General features: G+C 39.5%; 1 protein-coding gene across 1 annotated transcript; it reads left to right on the top strand.

Moving 5' to 3' along the window:
• The first annotated feature begins 1,950 nt into the window (after positions 1-1,950).
• On the top strand, positions 1,951-19,200 carry Otud6b (OTU deubiquitinase 6B). Its single transcript, XM_028871615.2, has 7 exons — positions 1,951-2,213; positions 2,833-2,984; positions 5,967-6,047; positions 10,592-10,904; positions 12,906-12,967; positions 16,114-16,220; positions 16,908-19,200. Exons 1-7 carry the CDS (start codon positions 2,039-2,041, stop codon positions 16,990-16,992), a joined length of 975 nt encoding a protein of 324 aa, XP_028727448.1. The 5' UTR covers positions 1,951-2,038; the 3' UTR covers positions 16,993-19,200.
• Positions 19,201-20,308: the final 1,108 nt, after the last annotated feature.

Here is a 20,308-nt window from a genome sequence, read left to right on the forward strand (position 1 = left end):
TCATCCCCTTAAATAGTTTACATAATATTATTTTTTCCATGCAATTTCCTCCCACTTTGGTCATTCAATTGGTGTTCTCAATTAGCTACATATCATTCAGCAAAAATTTCAGAGAAAGTTCTTTATGGGCATATTTTTCTTAAACCCTGAATGTTTGAGAATTTCTTCCAGTTGCTGTATTAGTTACTTTTCTGTTGTTGTGATAAAATACTAGAATCAAGCCAATTTACACAATAAAGCATTTATTTGGCTTAAATATCCAGAGGTGGAGTGGAAGCAGCAGAAGCTGGATGCTAAAAGCTGAACCTAAGGGCTGATGTCTCTAACGATGAGCTGGAAACATCAAAACCACCACCACCATCACCTCAACAAAACTGGGATGGCACACGGCTCTGTAATCAAAATGCCCGCCCCCAATGACATACTTTCACCAGCAATGCCATGGCTCCTATATCTACCCAAACAGTGCCTCCAACTGGGGATCATGTATTCATACATCTAAGCCTGTGGGGAACATCCTCATTCCAACCATCACATTCCATTTACTGGTCCCTATAGCCTAGTGTCTATATCATAATGCAAAATGTCATAGGTCTCACCTATGTACCCTTATCTGTCCCGGAAGTCACTATGTAGACCAGGTTGGCCTTGAACTCACAGAAATCTGCCTGTCTCTGCCTCCAATTGGCTGAGATTAAAGGCATATACTATCAAGCCCAGTCCTAAAAACCAAATTTTTTTATTTTATTGGGCCAGCTCTCTGGGTCTTCCACCTCCTACCCCTTTGCCCAGCACCATTCTGTGAGAATTTTTGTTTGCCTTTAATTCAGTAATTTGATTTTGTGGCACATACGACTTATACTTGTTAAGTCTTGACTCCAACCTTCAAAGCACTCTGACCTTATTTTTATCATTGAATTGAGGTCTTATCATTGAATGTAGCCTCTGCATTTTAAACCATTAATCCTTTTTTATATATCTCGCTACCACTGGTATGTCCGTTTCAAGAGTAGGCATTTCTTTCTTTCTTTTTTTCCTTTTTGGTTTTTCGAGACATGGTTTCTCTGTGTAGTTTTGGTGCTTGTCCTGGATCTCACTCTATAGACCAGGCTGGCCTTGAACTCACAGAGAACCACCAGGCTCTGCCTCCTGAGTGCTGGGATTAAAGGCGTGAGCACCACCGCCTGGTGAGAGTATGCATTTCTTAAATTCCTTAGTTTCCCCCCTTTTACCACGTTGCAAACGAACAATAAACTTTTGTTGTTGTTGTTGTTTTGTTTTTTTGTGACAGGGTTTCTCTGTGTAGCTTTGCGCCTTTCCTGGAACTCACTCTGTAGCCCAGGCTGGCCTCGAACTCACAGAGATGCTCCTGCCTCTGCCTCCCGAGTGCTGGGATTAAAGGCATTAAAGGCGTGCGCCACCACCGCCCGACTGAACAATAAATTTAATTCTCTACAGTATGATTGATGCAACGTAATGGCCCATATTGAAAACAATCCACGCTTTTATTATTTTTAAAATTTTCTTTCTTTACTTTCGTTTTTGGAGACAGGGTTTCTCTGTGTAACAACCCTGGCTGTCCTGGAACTCACTCTAGATGGGGTTGGCCTGGAACTAAAAAAATCCCCTTACCTCTGCCTCCTGGGATTAAAGGCGTGCTCCACCACCGCCCGGCTCAATCTACGCTTTATTTGAAAACAACAACAACAACAACCACCCGAAAAATCAGTTTGTCTTAGCGAAAGGGTACACAGCCTAAGCACTCATTCAAAGCACAAATTGAAAGCGGCGCAAAAGAACGCCCGTGACGTCATCTCCGCGCGTCGCTCCCCGGGGCCAATCGCCGCGCGCGTAGCTTTGTGCTGCAGACACTCCCGCGCCCGGTGCCTTCTCCGTCGCCGAGTCCCAGCCTCCCGCGCGCCGCCCGGAGCGGTGCGCGCGCGCAGGCGCCCTAGCCCAGGCCGGCTTCTCCCGGTGTCAGTGGTTAGTCCCGGGTCCGGAGCCGCCTTGAGGCGGGGCTGGACCTTGGCGGCGGCCAATGGCGCCCCGGGTGAGGGTTGAGGGGTGGGAGGTGCCGGGCCGCCTGCCGTGCGGGGCTCCTCCAGCGCGAGTGTCCGGCCACCCGGTAGTCATGGAGGAGGTCTTGGCTGAAGAGCTTGACGAGGAGGAGCAGCTGGTGAGACGGCATCGCAAGGAGAAGAAGGAGCTGCAAGGTGACGGGGCAGGGGCTGGGACTCTAAAGGTCGCCTGCACCCGGGGCTGGGAGCGTGGCTTGTGCCCTCGAGAACCCGGAGGGGCGACCAGCCTGGATCCTAGATGTTCCTCCCCTCAGAAACTTTCGGTCTGTCTTCTCCAGCGCTCCCCCACTCCCTCGGCCCTACTAGATTTGCAGTCCTCGGGGGTGTCCCCGTGTGCAGCCTGCAGCAGACCCCCAGCCGGTGCCCGGAGGCCAAGGTCTTGGACCTCCTCTGCCTCCCTTCCCATTCCTGTCCAGTTCCTGACACTTGACCTTAGTGGTGTGGTCTGAATTGCTTCACTTTTTCTTGACGGTCACAAAAGAGATATTTGAAAGGCGGAAATTTACAATTTAATGATTTTTTTTTTTTTAAACTTCATTTTGCCCTGTCAAACCAGACAATTTCAGGGTTGTGTTTACGAGGTCTGTGTTGGAGCTCAAGCCTCATCCGGGCCTTTCTCTGTAGCTGATTGTTGTGTCATGACTAATTGCTTCTATAATCACATTCCATTCTATAATTACACCTCTTCACCTCTTATTACTGCTTTTCGCTCTCTTCCTGGGGCTCTGACACGATGGTTTTGGTAACCTTTTAGCCAAAATTCAGGGAATGAAGAACGCTGTTCCCAAAAATGACAAAAAGAGGAGGAAACAACTCATCGAAGATGTAGCTAAGCTGGAGAGAGAAATGGAGCAAAAGCACAGGGAAGAACTGGAGCAGTTGAAACTGACTTTCAAGGAGAGTAAGGTATGGGGAATAAAGCTTGTTTCTGAGCCTTTGGAGACAGCTGAGTTTGTTGAACCACTTACGGTGTACATTCACAAAATTGGCAGTGAGGTCGAGTCATGCAGTCATCCCACACATAACATTACATCATTATTATTTTTTGAGACAAAGTGTCAGTAGTTCAGGTTGCCACCCATCTGGATTTGTAGCAGAGGAGAACCGTGAACTTCAGATCCTACTCTCTTGACCTCACAAGCGCTGGGATTATAGGCATGCACCACCACCACACTCAGCTTTACATTTCCTCTGTTTTTTTGTGACCAGGTTTGTTTGTTTATTTTTTAAAGAGAGATCAGAAAAGAAGTACCTACTTACTTAACCCAATGATGAATATGTAAAGCATAAAATATGCTGGAGAAGTTTTCTCTTGAGTGAAAGTTGGAAGACTAGAATGCTTGTCAGGGATTAATGATGAATAACCTCTGCAAGTTAATCAACCGAAGAATAAATTTTCTCCACATATGACATGGTGGCACAAATGCTCTTGTGCACAGTTTACAGGTTCCTATAAAAACCAAATGGGACAACAGATTTGAAATCATACTTAAGTCACAAAAAGTGCTTCTTGAAACAGTTGCAATGAATGAAGTTTTACGGATGCTTCTTGTGTGTATGGGAGTGTGCTAACATGGATCTCCTTATCATTCTACCTAGCAGTGTATGCTAGCTACTTTGTGCACTGTATGGTATCTAGTATTTCAATTAATTGTCAGTTATCCTGTAAAACAATCTCTGTAAAATAAATGGAGATAGATAATCACACTTTTCCAGTAGGAAACTCACTTAGATTAAGATCAGTCCCTGCAGTGGGTGGCACACATCTTCAGTCCCAGCACTTGGTAGGCAGAGGCAGTTAGAGCTGAGTTAAAAGTCAGCCTGGTCAGAGTGAGTTCCAGGATAGCCAGGGCTACACAGAGAAACTCTTTTCAAAAACAAACAAAGAAAAACAAAACCAGGCCATCTTTATACCTTTATATAATATAGTAATTTGTTGCATGAGTTTTGAATATGAAGAGTCATATTCTATAAACTCAGTTACTGTTGATAGGAATTTCTTAGTTCTATGCAAGATCTCATCGTAAGGTTTCATTCATTTTTGTTCTGTTGGCAAGGGAAGAGTTTCAGTGTGTCCATTTACACAGAGTATTAAATACAGTGTCAAAGTCTTTAATTCCATTACCCAGTCAGTCATCATGTTCCTGGCCTGCCCTACTGTTAAAACACTTTTATCTCCAGCCTGGCATGGTGATACATGCCTATAGTACCAGCAGGGAGGCAGAAAGCAGGGAGGTTGTGAGATTGAGGCCAGCCTGGGCTTCATAGCAAGACCCCTATCTCAAAACCCAACAACAGCAACAGAAAAGAAAGCGACGAGAACTTTTATGGGGGCTGCCCGTATAGCTTACCGGGTAAGGGTCTTGTGGTTAAGCCTGACCATCTGAGTTCTATCCCAGAAATCAACCTCCAGGGAAGAAAGAGAAAACTGACTCCCATGAGTTGTCTTCTGACCTCCCATACACATAAGTGTGAAAACAAGGTGTGGTGTTTTTTTATTTTTTTATTTTTTGTTTTTTCGAGACAGGGTTTCTCTGTGTAGCTTTGTGCCTCTCCTGGAACTCACTTTGTAGCCCAGGCTGGCCTCGAACTCACAGAGATCCACCTGGCTCTGCCTCCCGAGTGCTGGGATTAAAGGTGTGCGCCACCACCGCCCGGCGGTGTGGTGTTTTTTAAGTGTTCAGGCATGTCAGCATTGTGCTGTTCCTAATTGTCTCCCTCTGTTTTCTAGCAGCAGGGTGTTTGGTTTGCTCTCTTAGGCCTTCTATTTCAAGATTTCCAAAGAGAAAGAAAAGTTTGATTCTTTTTTTTTTTTTTTGGTTTTTCGAGACAGGGTTTCTCTGCGTAGCTTTGCTGCGCCTTTCCTGGAGCTCACTTGGTAGCCCAGGCTGGCCTCGAACTCACAGAGATCCGCCTGGCTCTGCCTCCCGAGTGCTGGGATTAAAGGCGTGAGCCACCACCGCCCGGCTGAAAAGTTTGATTCTTAACCATTCACCACTTACCTGCTAAGATGCAAATTCTCCAGCCCACCTTAACTGTCCTCCTTTTCATTAACTTAAACTTGTTTTCTTTTTGGCCTTGCCCCGATTCTGAATTCTGTTTTTTGTTAATATCATGCGAATTTTGGCAGAATCAAAACAAAGCAAACCAACAAACAAAGAATATATTAAATAAAGTTGTTAAATTATTTGAAGTCTATCAGATTTTGATAGTTTTATCACTTGGGACATAGTCTCTGGAGACTTTTGCATCTGTTTTCAGATGCTTTGAGTTTTATATATTTATCATACTAAAAACTAGCTTGAGTTACATACAGTAATGACATACTAGCTGTTTATCCAAGTAGAAGGGTAACTTTTTTCTTTAACACTGTTAACCTTTGAAGTTTAGGGTTGATTGTAAATTGTTAATGAAGCTGTCAGTTTGTGGCTAGGAGAAGATAGAAATTGCTCAGTTTTTGCCTCAGAAATTAGTGCTCATTAAATTTTGGCTAATTAACACGGAGAAGTGACTCAGTTGTTACCTTTAAGAACATGAAGGTAGTGATGAGCACAAATTATTTTGTATGTCAGCATTGATGGACAAGATAGATGCCCTGAAACAAAGTAAGGTATTTAGAGTAATGGAGTAGGTTCAAGAAGGACAGAAAGTATGTAAGAATGAGCCTTGTCTTTGGAGAGCTATGAAGAATCTTGGCAATTTTACAAATTCATCCATGAAAGTAGAGAACGGTGACAAAACCGTACTATTTAATATTGTGTCTAGAGTTGCTGCTCAAACTGGAATTAAGGGAGTTTCAATAATAATTTAGTAGTCTAACACTTTCAATAAGTTATAAACATTTTTATTAATTTCTTTCTTTCTTTTTTTTAATGTTTTTTCCTTCAGATAGATTCTGTTGCTGTTAACATTTCAAACTTGGTACTTGAGAATCAACCACCTCGGATTTCAAAAGCACAAAAGAGACGGGTATGAAAGTCACATCACCAAGTATATAAGCTAGTACTCAATACTTTCTTAGGTATTATATAAGAAAAGATTAGAAAAAAATCGAGTTCCTTGTCTAGGGACCTGAACTAATGTCTAATAAGTGCTTGTCTTATGTCAGATAATATTCTAAGCTATTTATATTGAAATCTTATTTAGTCCTGACAGTAATCTTATGAAGTAAGATTTTATTTCCTTCTACAGAAGATAATAGGTATAAGACAATGAAAAATAAGAGGTCTAGTTTGCAATTCTTATAGTGGAGGCAAAGGACTGGTTTTTTTTTTCTTAGACAAATACATTATTGTAAACTTAATTTAGAAATTTCAAAGACTGGGGTCATGTGACTGCACAACCCTGTTTAAAAATTAGTGCTCAGGAGGCTGGAAAGATGGCTCAGACCACAGTTGGTTCCCGATTTTGGGGCTGCTCACAACCATCTATAACTCCAGCTCCAGGGAGATCTGATGCCTCTGGTCTCCATGGGAACCTGCACTTACATGCACATACCCCCACACACAAACAAACACACATAATTAAAAAATAAACTTTAAAAATATTTTTAAAAAAGTAATGCTCAGGGATAAAGTAAAGATTTGAACTTAGAAATACAATAAAACATGCAGGGATCCAGAATTCTGAGAGAATTATGTTGTTATTTATATAATGTTTAATTACACTAAGAGAAGGGAAACTTCATTATGTCAAGTGTTAATGATGTATTATCATTTGAAGGAAAGATAAATGTTTAGACAAAGACATTCTACACAGGAGAAATAACTTATAAAAACAAATGGGGAATGAGATACAGCATTAGATTTATTGGAAATAGTGTGTTCATGAAAATAGCATGAGGGGGTTAAGCCCATTTCACTTAGAAAAGGAAGTTTAATGTTCGTATTTTGGTACTGAATACTACTTGACTAATTCTTCATATTTTCTAAGATCTGAGCGCGTATTTCATAGTGTGTTTTTAGTACATAATATAGTAGAGCATTGAAGGTTAGTGTTGGACAAAATGGGTGTTTTCCCTTTTCTTAAATTGTGCTTTTGAGGGTCAGACAGGGCCCTAGGCTGTTCTCCAACCCCAGACTAGGCTTGCATTTCACTCACTCTCATGACTTTGCATTCAGTTTCAATAGTAGGTAGGGGAAACTGATACCATGTCATAGGCCTATTATGGATATTAAATGATTAAACTGGCCAGGACCATTAATACAAGGCCTAGAGAACTCTAGTGTCAACAAATGATAACATTTACTATGTTAAGTATATCATAGTCCTCTTAAAAAATTAGGCCTAAGACACTATCTCTTTTTGTATGTTGCAAATAGTCAAATATCATATTTTTATGGAATTTTGCTCTTGACTAATATTACCATTGTGAATTTGAAAGAATCATTTAGAACTCATGCTATCTTGAAGGGCTGCTCTAGTTCAACTCCTTATTTATGATAGCCATTCTTTTTGTCATGGTTCTACAATTGTCACTTTCTTTCTGTATATCAAAAACAAGGTGTTTTGTGTGCAAGTACCATAACAATTTAAAAAATTTACTTGTATTTATTAATTGCTTCATTTAATACTAGCCTTTTTAAATCTAAAATCCAAGGCTGTAGCTCCTCCTTTTATCAATGCCTGTTTATCCCTACCTAGACCTGTCTTCTTTAAAAATTTGTTGCTTCTCTCCTGTCTGAACTTAATACATTTTCCAACTATACTCTGATCAATTTAGTACTATTTATAGTCTATTGCTTTATCACGTGGCAGAGAAAATAGTTCCCAGTTTATTACTTGTTAATCTAGTGTGCTTTTGGAGCAGAGAACACTAAATGTTCATAATGCTTAATAGAATGGAACCTGAATTCAGGATGGGCAAATTCGACTTTAGGTTATTTGGAACTGTTCTTTTTGCCAAAGCACCAAGGATTAAGAAGCCAGTTAACCACTGGTCGTTTTTGCTAGAGAGACAATTCTGGAAGAAAAGCACAGCAATATTATGGTGATTTATCATGAGACTCTTGGAGTCTGTTAGTTTGGAGAAACGTGGGGGCATTTTAGTAAACTCAGGAATTTGTGCCTAGCAAGATGGCTCAATGGATAAAGTTGCTTGCTGCCTAGCATGAGGACTTGACTTAATCCCTGGAACGCGCGTGGTGGAAGTAGAGAACCAGCTGCTTCAGTTCCCCACCCCCCCAAAAAGGTAGAAATAAAATAATTGATTTCCAGAAATAAGGAATTTGAGAGAGAGAATCAGATCTAAGTTTCTTTATTTTACAAAGGAGAAAGATGATATCTAGGTTATCTCAGTGAGAGTGAAGGTTTAATACAAACCTGGACTAGTGCCCAAATCAACATGACTCCAGTTTTGCTAGCAGTGTGTTTATGAGTTTATCCATACTCTTGTTTCCCATCTGTCTTTATTGCCATTCTGTCTCTATCTTTGTAGAAAAGTACCTAATGTTGGAAACTCCCACAGAGACAAGAATCCAATGAATTTCCCACCTGATTGACTAGAAGCAAACTCATTTGCTTTTTACTTCTGAAGCAGATCATTAGGCAAGAAAAGATAATGGTAGAAATTAGCAGAGACTTACAGGCTTGGAAGCTAGAGTGCAGTTCCATTCTGTCAGTAAAAAGGTGAATGACATTAACTCTGGCTGCCGTCTGCTCCAACCTTTATTCTGACTCAGGTGCCTGCATAGAAGGAGCGCTGTGTGTTGTCCCGGCCCTGCTGTGCTCTAACCAGCTGGATGGCCTTTGGGAATCTTGCTGCGCGCTGTTTCCTCAGAAGAGGAAAATGAGGGGTTTGGATTAGATGTCGAAGGTGCTTATTCTTCCTCTCCCCACTGAACTGAAACTGGTTTTAGTCTTTTATAAAGTAATAGTGCCACCTTGTGTTTTAAGATTTATATCCAGATCCACAGCTGTCGTGAACAGTGAGGTAAATCATGCTGCTTTTCTCATGGTTCAAGCTGGAAGAAAAATCCTATACTGGTTTATGTTTTGTTAGTGAGCTATTACTGCTTAGCTTGATTCAGGTACTGAAACCCACAAACTAACATTTGAAGTTATCTCACATGGCACATGATGGCAGTCATTCAGTTTATTGAGTTGTGCCTTCCTGTTCTGTCCCAAGGGGACCTATTAATAAAATTGCTTTACCATTTTTCCTTCTGTAATTTGCTAAATCAAGATTTTCAGGGACTTGAAAGATAGCTTAGTGGTTAAGAGCACTGGTTGCTCTTCTTGAGGACCTGGGTTTGATTCCCAGTCCTGGGACGGTGGCTTATAATCATCTGTAACCTGTCTTTAGCCAGCAACCTTATCTCTTGATACTTTTCTCTTATGTGCTAGTTCTGTGAATTGTTTTTAGCTATGAAACATGGATGTTCTCTGGCTTGTGGTTCTTACTACAACTATTGGGAATGTTCTCCTTTGCCCCCCAATTTCCCACTGCACTCACTAACAAATCTCTTGTTGACTTCATCTCAAGAATTCGTATTTCTTTGTTTAAATAGAAAGCAAATTATACTGAACAATGCCATTTTTGCTGTAAAGGATGTGCCACATTTTCTGTAATTGTATTGGGTTTATTATGGTGCATAGAAGAGGAATCTGGGAGGATATGTCCTCAGAGCTTTAGAGAGCACTAGGATTTAGAGGGATTTTAGTCTGTCTGTAATACCTGAATTAGATAAAAGCAAACTTTTTAAAAGTCAGTTGCTTTATTAACTATATGTAGAGGTGCTATATCCACTTTAAGAACACAGATGAGCCGGGCGTTGGTGGCGCACGCCTTTAATCCCAGCACTCGGGAGGCAGAGCCAGGCGGATCTCTGTGAGTTCGAGGCCAGCCTGGGCTACCAAGTGAGCTCCAGGAAAGGCGCAAAGCTACACAGAGAAACCCTGTCTCGAAAAACCAAAAAAAAAAAAAAAAAAGAACACAGATGAAAGGAGTACCTGTTTGTGCCCTTCAGGTGGTTTTTTTTTTTTTTTTTTTTTTTTTTGGTTTTTCGAGACAGGGTTTCTCTGCATAGCTTTGCGCCTTTCCTGGAGCTCACTTGGTAGCCCAGGCTGGCCTCGAACTCACAGAGATCCGCCTGGCTCTGCCTCCCGAGTGCTGGGATTAAAGGCGTGCGCCACCACCGCCCGGCCTTCAGGTGGTTTTAACATGGTAAATCCACTGGCAGAATGATGCAACTGGGTTAGTCTGGGCTTAAATGTGATCCTGGGCTTTAAGACTGAGGACAGCTGAATCTTTTTAATGTTTTTGAGATAGGGTCTTATTCTGTAGCCCCGGCTGTCCTGGAACTCGTTATGCTGGCCTCAAACTCACTGAGATCCAAGTGCCTCTGCCTCCCAAGCTCAGCAGACAACTGAATCTTAAGACAGTACTTTGAAATCAGCCAGTAAAGTTGTTGACATATTTTTAAATAGACCTTATGAAGACAGTTGTGGGAGAAGGAAAATGGCAAAAAATTTCAAAATGTGAATTAATTAATTATTATCTATTTTTGTTCTAGGAAAAAAAGGCTGCATTGGAAAAGGAGCGGGAAGAAAGGATAGCTGAGGCTGAAATTGAGAACTTATCTGGAGCCAGACATGTAGAGAGTGAAAAACTTGCTCAGATATTGGCAGCCCGAGAATTGGAAATTAAACCTATTCCATCTGATGGTCATTGCATGTATGGTGCACTTGAGGATCAGCTGAGAGAGCAGGACTGTGCTCTGACTGTGGCTGCCCTCCGGAAGCAGACTGCTGAGTACATGCAAAGTCATTCCGAAGACTTCCTGCCATTCTTAACAAACCCCAATACAGGAAATATGTATACTCCAGGTAGTTTAGTTTTCTTCACTACATTTTGTTAGTGGTTCTGGTTTTCAAATAAAGTGCTTCTTGAGTGTAGCATGTAAGACCTTTCTTTCTTATGAAGAATATAGATCACTAAAATGTAGGCAGAATTATTTTCTATACTTTGAATAGATGTAGATATATTTTACTTTATCTAAGTACTTAACAATTTTGGAGTTAAAATATGTTATTGCTATATGTAAGTCATTAAGAAAATAAGACAGGGGAAGGGTTAGTCATTATTGAAGGATGTGTGTTAATTCATGTTTAACAAAGTTGGAGGTGAGTTTTGATCAGTCTTTGTAAGTATGTTTGTGTAGGGCTTCAATACCATGAGCAAACAATGATTGTGAAAACTAACTTAATCATACTGAGGGAAGTATGATAAGCTATAGCTAGGAGGGTTACTAGTTAAGTAAAATTTGATTTCACAACCCTTCATGAACAATAATCTCCCCTCTTTATTAAAATAAATTGATAAGGAGCAGTTTTTATGATAAATAAACAAAATTCACAACTTACAAAATCATGCACAATTTGCAAACAAGTCTGAGACCAAGTCCAAATCTAGAAGGGCTTCAGGAATGTTAAGAATAAGGAAATGGGTTTTTTTTTTTCTTTTTTTTTTTTTTGTATTTCAAGACAGGGTTTCTCTGTGTACCTTTGCGCCTTTCCTGGAACTCACTCTGTAGCCCAGCTAGGCCTTGAACTCAAGAATAAGGAAATGTAAGGACGACCATAGGTATGGCAGTTTCCACTGGGGGAGCAGCTAGAGAAGGGATGGTTCAGGCTGACTTTCCTTTAATGGAACCTGCCCTTCATGGAAGAAGGTAGAACATAGCACAGAATGGACAGAGTGAGCTCAAGCAGTTGAGTTGGTCGTTTGTGGTGAGTGATGCATGTGTTAGGTATCTGTGGATAGATCTCAAGTGTGACTTCATGTATCAGAGTTCTTAAATTTATCTACACAACTCTGCTAGTAGTAGATCATTCAATTCATGTATCAAAGAAAAAGACAAAAGTGTTAGTTCATTCAATAAATTTTTATTGAAGGCCATGGTATTCTAGTAGGTACTGTTTTGAAAATATAGACTTAATAGCAAAAGAGATTAACACATGGGGCATATTTTTCTTTTAGTTCTTTTAGCTTTTCTTTCCTTCTTTGGACTGGAAGGATGTTTGGCCCCATTTTATATGTATAGATGTTTTGCCTACATGTATGTCTATGCACCATGTGTGAGCCTTATGTCCTTGGAGACCAGAAGAGGATATCAGATCATTTGTAACTTGTTACAAACAGATGTGAGCTCTCATGGGTGCTAGGAATATAACCCCAGGTTCTCTGAAAGACCAGCAAATGCTGTTAGCTACTAAGCCATCTCTCCATCTCATGTTTAGCTCATTTTAATATGCTGCACTTAAAGGTGTATGTGTACAATAATATGCCTATTGTAAACTCAGAGATTAGGTCTTTTACTTTTTTCAGAGATTCAGAAAAATCTCCCTTTACTAAAAGTGATACTGATACAAATCATGTAAAGATACATAAAATGACAAGCTGAGAAACTATTTGCTTCTACCCATGGGGAGATCTTTGTCCTTTCACTTTCTGTAGGCTCCTAACAGTAAGCCTAATTATAGAAATGCCACATATTTTAACCATGTATGGCATTTCACATGCAATTGTGGCTGTAGAACATTTGTCAGAATAGTGAATTTGTGGACACTCTTAGGAGTTTGCATTAGATGATGAGAAAAGTCAGTTAATTCCCTATATCTCTGGGTCCCAGGTTGAAGGCGAGGAGTAGAAATGCTTTGCTCTTGCATAGAAAGATGGTGGAAAGTTGGGGTGGGTGTGTTTAATGTGCTTTTGGGAATTAGATTACATTTTTAAAAGGACATGATACAGAAGGGAGATGTTCTGGATTTGGATGTTTTCATCAGGGATTGTGTGATGATATAAAAATTGTGATGTATTCTCTACAGAGGAATTCAGAAAATACTGTGATGACATTGTAAACACCGCGGCATGGGGAGGTCAGCTTGAGGTAAGCCTGTAAGTTCATAGTGTGTGGCTGTTAAATTAATTATGGATTCCACTTGTAGGTTGCACACAGTTTTTTCAGCGAAACACAGTTTCTCTTTGAAGATGCCTTCCTTTCTACGTTTGCCATTTCTCTACTGACAGAGAAATAGAGAGTTGCATATTCTTTCCCTGGGGTTAGACCATGTACCTTTGAGTAAGTAAATCATGATTTATAGAAGCTGATGTTGCATCTGAATGTTTTCATTTGTGATGCTTCTACGGCCAATCTGTTTGATTTTTCTGTATCTAAAAAAATAATGAAGACAATAAAATGAAGACTTACTTGTGATAGTGCACATCTGTAGTGCAGTCTTGGATGCTAGCATGGGTAATGTAGGGAGAAACTTTTTTTTTAAAAGATTGATTTATTATGTATACAGTGTTCTGCCTTCATGTATTCCTGCAGGCCAGAAGAGAGCACCAGATCTCATTACAGATGGTTGTGAGCCACCATGTGGTTGCTGGGAATTGAACTCAGGACCTCTGGAAGAGCAACCAGTGCTCTTAACCTCTGAGCCATCTCTCCAGCCCAGGGAGACACCTTTAAAAAAAAAGAAAGAAAGAAAAATTAGAGGTTTTATTCCATGAAAGTGAATTTCAGTCTAGTAGATCAGTGTTGGAAAAAGAACTTCTTTACAAAATATTTATCAGAAATAGAAATGAACCAGAATCAGACATTAAATGCCTGTAATTCTATCACTAGGGAGGCTGAGGCCAGAGGATGAAGCATTAAGACCAGCCTAGGGTATGCAAAATGAAAATTTTATTTTGTATAAAACTTACCAAAACACATTTGTTACAATTACCTGTTGAATTCCTGCTTATTAGTGTATTGAGGGCAATACATTGCTGCATTGACATTATTGTATAAGAAAACAATATATTCAGACACATAGAAACTTAACATGACTTCTTTGAGCTCTAATTTTTAAAATTTACTGTTAATCGTGCTTAACTACAACAAAGCAGTCTGAGATGGTAGAGAAAGGATGAGGCGGCAAATCCTAGGCTCATGTTCAAACTTTTCCTTTGTGCCTTGGACGAGTCTTCAACTTCTTGACCTCTAGTTTTAAAATGACTTAGTCGAATGCTGTGACATTAGCTTAAGGTAGGGAGGACATGATGCATGAGAGTTTGTGAACTCAGATGACAGATGAGTGACTCTAGCAGTGTTAGCACTATAAAGGTGGCTGATTGTCCTCAGTAGTCTGCCTCTGAAGACCTCTTAAACTTTGAAGATGAGGTGCAAATATATAATTCCTTTGCAATCACTTTTTAATATGGTGCTGTAGTTGGACCTCTCCACCAGAGGGAACTGTCCCCATTAGTTTTGTCTCCTGACTCAGACACTGCAGATGTTCCACCAGCTTTGTGATGGCAGGAATAAAGAGACTTGAACTACTTCAAAAGGTTCACAGAGTAATATGATACTGGAGACCTGATTCTCTTAGATTGAGATCATTTAATTGAGACAATTTTTAAAAACATCTTTGGAAGGCTATTTGCTCATTCATTGCTTGTGAATTAATTCCTTTGAAGTACAAATTGTTGTTTTGACAGTGGGATAAATGTGCGTATTATCAATCAAAACCAAAGCCCAAAGCAAACCTTAGTGTGTGTGTGTGTGTGTGTTCACACGAGTGCCAGAGCAGACTTAACTGCAGTCAGGAAAACTTTCAGGAGTTGATGTTCTCTTTTCACCGTGTGCAACCAGCTCAAGTTGTCAGGTTGGTGGCAAGGGCCTTCAGCTGCCTTGCCATCTCACTGGCCCTATTGTATGGCTTTTTGAAAACATTGCTTTGCACACTATTCTGTGCTAGTTTTAAAAAATTAAAAATAATGTTTTAAAGGAATAGTTTGCAAAAGAATATAGGATTTTATCTCATTTTGTCCATGTAGCATAGAATCCTTTTCATATTCTTGAATTAATTTTTAACATTCATTCAAAACCTCATAAAGGTTCCATGTATTTTTTGTAACTTTTGTAATTGGGCTGATGCATGCATTAGCAATCCATGTTGGAAGGCTGGTAGTGATGGATTTGATTATGAACTCAGGTTCTAGAGTCAGCTTCCTCAGTTAACAGGGTCATTTAATTTTCTCTTTGACCCAGGGAATTCTTTTAGCATATTTCTACTTCAGATTCTAGGTGTCAAAAATAACAGTAAAGTGGGTGTGGCTGCTCACACCTGTAACACTAGTACTTAGAATGCAGAGGCAGGAGGACCTCTGCAAGTTGAAGCCAGCCTGGTTTGCATAGCAAGTTCCCATCCAGCTGGGCTGCATGGTGAGAACTCTTGTCTAAGCAACATCAACAAACAGGCAAGCTGTCTCCAACAAAACCCAAACCAAAACCAACTCAGCAGAATCTGCTCCATGAAGTTATTATGAAGACTGGATGAATTAATTCACATACAGTATATACATGATTATAGTGCTTAGTTATAGTATGTCATTTGCCATTAGCATTATTTTTTTAGTGGCTATTATTTGTTAGGCTTTAAGCTCTAAGGTTATATTGCATGTTACAAAATTAAGGTAGTGCAGCATGCTGACCAGATGGAGATTCCATCATAGGCCAGAGTAATTCACATACATTCCTCGTTTCAGAGCAGCAGTTCTTGATGCTGACTGCAGCAGCGTCATCCTAGAAACTTTTAAAAGTGAACCTCATGTTTTGCCAGATCCTATCCCTTTCCCTTGGCTGGTAATGATTAGATCTGATGCTTAGCCACTAGTACTTAAAGATTGTATCATTATGAGAAATGGAATGTTTTCAAGCCAGAGACTGGTATAATAATCACAGTCTGTCCTTCACCCACTTCACCACATTTGACATTGGTATTTTTACAAAACTGTGGTGTGTCCAAGGCTTGAGAAACTTCTGCCTTTGATGCAGCCTTTTACTTACTTATGTATTTATTTATTTTTAATTTTTTTCACCAACTCAGCAAATACTAAGTGTCCTCTTACCTGAGCTCCTGGTACTATTATGAACAGAGCAGCACATCTTTGCTCTGACTGGTTGCCATGTTCTATGTATGTACTTCAGTAGTTGTGATTTGAGTAAGATTTGTAATTTTGTTTCTCTATTTTTTTTCCCTATAGCTAAGAGCTCTGTCTCACATTTTACAAACACCAATCGAGATACTCCAAGCAGACGCTCCTCCTATTGTAGTCGGTGAAGAGTATCCAAGGAATCCTTTAGTACTAGTGTAAGTATCTAAGGTTTACTCTTTTATTTTTCATAATTATGACAAAAGATGTGAAAAAATTTTAGATTATGTATACTAGTGAAAATGCTATAATTAGCTAAATTAACTCTGCTTATGTTAAAGACAGTCAGAACTAGAAAGCATCAGAATGTGTGGTTTACATAATTGCTTAGACTGTTGATCTATTTTTCTCTCTATGGGCTAAGAATAAAGTCCTTTCAAAAGGCTGTAAAATTTCAGCACTGGTTTTGTGTGTTGCCCAGATTGACATTAACTAAGTTTTAATTAGCACAAAAGGTGGGATCATTCAAACAGCCCTTCATGTTGTGAATATATTTGCATGAGTGAGAATTGGCCCCTCACAGTCAATATGGAGGGTTTATTTCTCCAGTTTCTTACTAGCTTAAGAACTACAGTTCTTACCATTAATGGTTTGAACTTAGTGAAACTTTGAGCTCATTGAGCCATCAGCATCTCAGCCTTTGCCCCACTAGTGATTGGAACTACTTGCTGACTGCCAACACTGTGACATGATGTTGAGTTCAATGAATGTGCTCATATAGTCAATGATACCTCTGGATTGGGACATTCAGGGTGCAATTCTGTATGTCAGTATGATATATTCATTTACATATAGTAAATACCTCCTCAGAATGACTTAGTTCTTTTCTCTTTTTTTCATTTCAGATACATGAGGCATGCATATGGCTTAGGAGAACATTATAATTCTGTCACACGGTTGGTGAACTCAGCTACTGAAAATTGCAGCTAGTTTACAAAATGTTACACTATGTTTTATAGAGTGTGCCAATCTGCATATTCCTACCAAGTGCTAGATTGTTGTAAATGCTACTGAAAAACACAGCTACCTTAAGTCAGTTTTATGAATAAGCTTGCTAGCAGGCTTTTTAGAAATATGTTGAATTAACTTAAACCAGTGCCCTCTTAATGTCATTCCTAGAACTTAAAGTCTGTTGTGGAGAACATCATTCATAGACCAAGGTGTTCCACTTCTCACTAATGAGTTTTAGTTATCTTGGACGTTCTGATTTTGAATAAATTTTGTTTTAAATTTTGGCCCCACAACTCTATATTCCCAAAGTAAGTATTTTGATATAATTTTTCTTAAAGTACGGAGAGTCTGTCTCTGTCATCGTAGGAGCATATTGTAGTGTCAGTAAGTTTATTAATGCTTATGAAATGAGCGTGATCATAGTAACTTTGGTATTACTAGGATCAGCAAGGTGAATGAAACTTGTTATGTACCGTATCTCAGCAGCTAAGGAGAAACTACTTTTAGGAATTTTTAATACTTACATGAGAAGTGAGTATTAAGTTCAGTGAAGTTCAAAGGAATGAAACAAAAATCCGTGGTAAACAGGTGTTCATTGTGTCTGTATTCAACCTTTTTAACAAATTGGAGACTTCCCTTTTCTGTGTGTATAGCTTTAAAAAGACTGACTTCTATGTTGCTGTTTTTTTCAGCTTGAGGCTGGAGTTACTTTGTGTCCTTATTCTCCTCACAACTGAGAATTTTTACATTTTCCCCAACACTTCTTAGTGGCCTTGCTTTCCTTAGAGCCTTTTTCCACTGAGAAACACCCAGTGGCCTTTCATTGCTGTGCAAAGTGATGCTTTTGTAATGCAGAAGGGGCCATGGTCACATTCTCCTTAAATCTGCCCCGTTCCCAGTTTGTTCTGACAAGGTCTCTGCTTATGCTCACTTTCTGGGATTTAAAGAAGCCCTGGCTAGAGATGATTTTGTTACATATTGTATCACTTTTTCTTCCACTCGAATGTCTAATTATTTTATTATATGTATAAGTAAAGTCGAAGGCCACTGTTCAGGAGCCGAGAGCTGAACATTAGTACAGAACAGTTTCCTGAGGAATGATTTTTGTAACTGGGATTTCAAATCACTTCTGACAGTGCTCTTTGTGAGAGAGTTGTACCCACTTACGCACAAGTCTGCTGTTTTTATACAGCACAGGACCATGGGGTGGGGACACAGCTCTAGGAGAGCACTCGCTTATCATGCCCAGGCTCCAGGTTCAGGTTCTAGCACCAACAAAACAAAACAAATTTATGAAAATGAAACTTTTTTGGTTTAATTGTTTTCTTTTCAAGTTAGAAATATAATAAGATTGAGCATCACGTTTATAATATTTGGACTTTTGATCCGTGTATACTGTCTGTGAGTAAATAATGGGCTTATGATGTTAAAAGCAGGTAGCACTGTGGCAAGCTGGCAGACTGGGCAGCAGAGCACGTCAGGCCTTTTGAGATCCTTCCAGCAGATTAAAACATGCTCTGCCTCCTACAGTGTGTTCTGAAGGGTGCCTGCTTTGTAACTTCTGATTTTTTTTCTCTGAAATTTGCAAAAGAATGAAGTTGTAAATTGAATGCTTTGAGTTTAGTTTGAAGTAATATTATCTTCATGTTAAAATATCAGCATTGAGGATTAACAAAACAAAATGTTATGAAACTTTGTTACTGAAAATTTCATTTTTAACAAAGATAGTCTAAAATAACTCATCAATGTTTTGTTGTTTTGACATGAATTTAAATGTACTTAATTATGTATTTCTGTATTTTGTGTATATGTTTTATTTTAAAATGGCCAGTATATTTATGAATAAAGTGTATGGCCAACTTCTACCATTTTAGCTTTAAATGAAAAAAAAAAAAGTCTTTTAAGAATGGCAGTTGTTAATTTAAAGACAACATATGCGAATTAAATTTGCTGCTGCTGCTGCTGCTGGTCTAATGGGAATCCCACGAGTGTTCTTTAGTCCTGATTGGAAATATATATGGCAGAATCTGGAATTTGTCTTCAGCCAAGAATTTTATTCACTTACGAATGTTTACAGCCTGTAAAAAAGTAAAACAAAGAATGTGTAACTATTATGAGTAAAGTGGCTTTGCTCATATTATCTGGTGTTTGCCGAAAGAATAAACATAAAGGAGTGGATTCAACATGTATATGTTCAAATTGTCGATTTTTTTAACGGTTTCAGAATTTAGAATAGAACTCATTTTGCTTTAGAGTTTTATCTAGCTCTTATTTTTCTTTAAATATTGAGGATAATACAATCACAGATTCTTGTATTTAAAGGACTTTATAAATATATTGGCATATCACTATGTCCAAAGTAAAGAGAGAAGATAAAGTAATAGCTAGTTAAGCTGGTATTAGAAGTGAGGCTTAGGACACATTGGTCAGTGGAGGTTTACTTTGGATCAGTAACTCCTAAAAACATTGTAAGATTCATGAGTGTTTTTTTAAAAAAGATTCTCATTCGTAAATTACTAATAAGAAAATTAATAAGAATGGGAATCAACACGAGGCCCATCTGTGCCAGTTGGTGCCTGTGCGAATTGGTACCTGCACATTTTCAAATTGGCAAGAACCAGTGAAGGAGCAAATCAGCTGATTGTTGAGAATGTAACTGATAGTTTCATAACTTTAGTTTTTAACATTAGTTGAGCAAATGTGTTTTTTTCTAAATTTGTATGATGCACTTATTCTGTCCTGATTTAAATCTTATTTAAAAATCTTTTTTCTCCATCTTTAAACTCTGGTGGCATCAATTCTTGTCCTTGAATCCGCTCTTGTTTTCTTCTGACTGAACCCTGACTCTCCTCACTCAGCACTCCCTGACTCTCCTCACTCAACACCCTCTGACTCTCCTCACTCAGCACCCCCTGACTCTCCTCACTCAACACCCACCCTGACTCTCCTCACTCAACACCCCCTGACTCTCCTCACTCAGCACCCCCGACTCTCCTCACTCAACCCCCCTGACTCTCCTCACTCAGCACCCACCCTGACTCTCCTCACTCAGCACCCACCCTGACTCTCCTCACTCAACATCCCCTGACTCTCCTCACTCAGCACCCACCCTGACTCTCCTCACTCAACACCCACCCTGACTCTCCTCACTCAGCACCCCCTGACTCTCCTCACTCAACACCCCCTGACTCTCCTCACTCAACACCCCCTGACTCTCCTCACTCAGCACCCCCTGACTCTCCTCACTCAACACCCCCTGACTCTCCTCACTCAGCACCCACCCTGACTCTCCTCA

The sequence above is a fragment of the Peromyscus leucopus genome, chromosome 2 (assembly GCF_004664715.2).
Source record: "Peromyscus leucopus breed LL Stock chromosome 2, UCI_PerLeu_2.1, whole genome shotgun sequence".
NCBI classification, from domain to species: Eukaryota; Metazoa; Chordata; class Mammalia; order Rodentia; family Cricetidae; genus Peromyscus; species Peromyscus leucopus.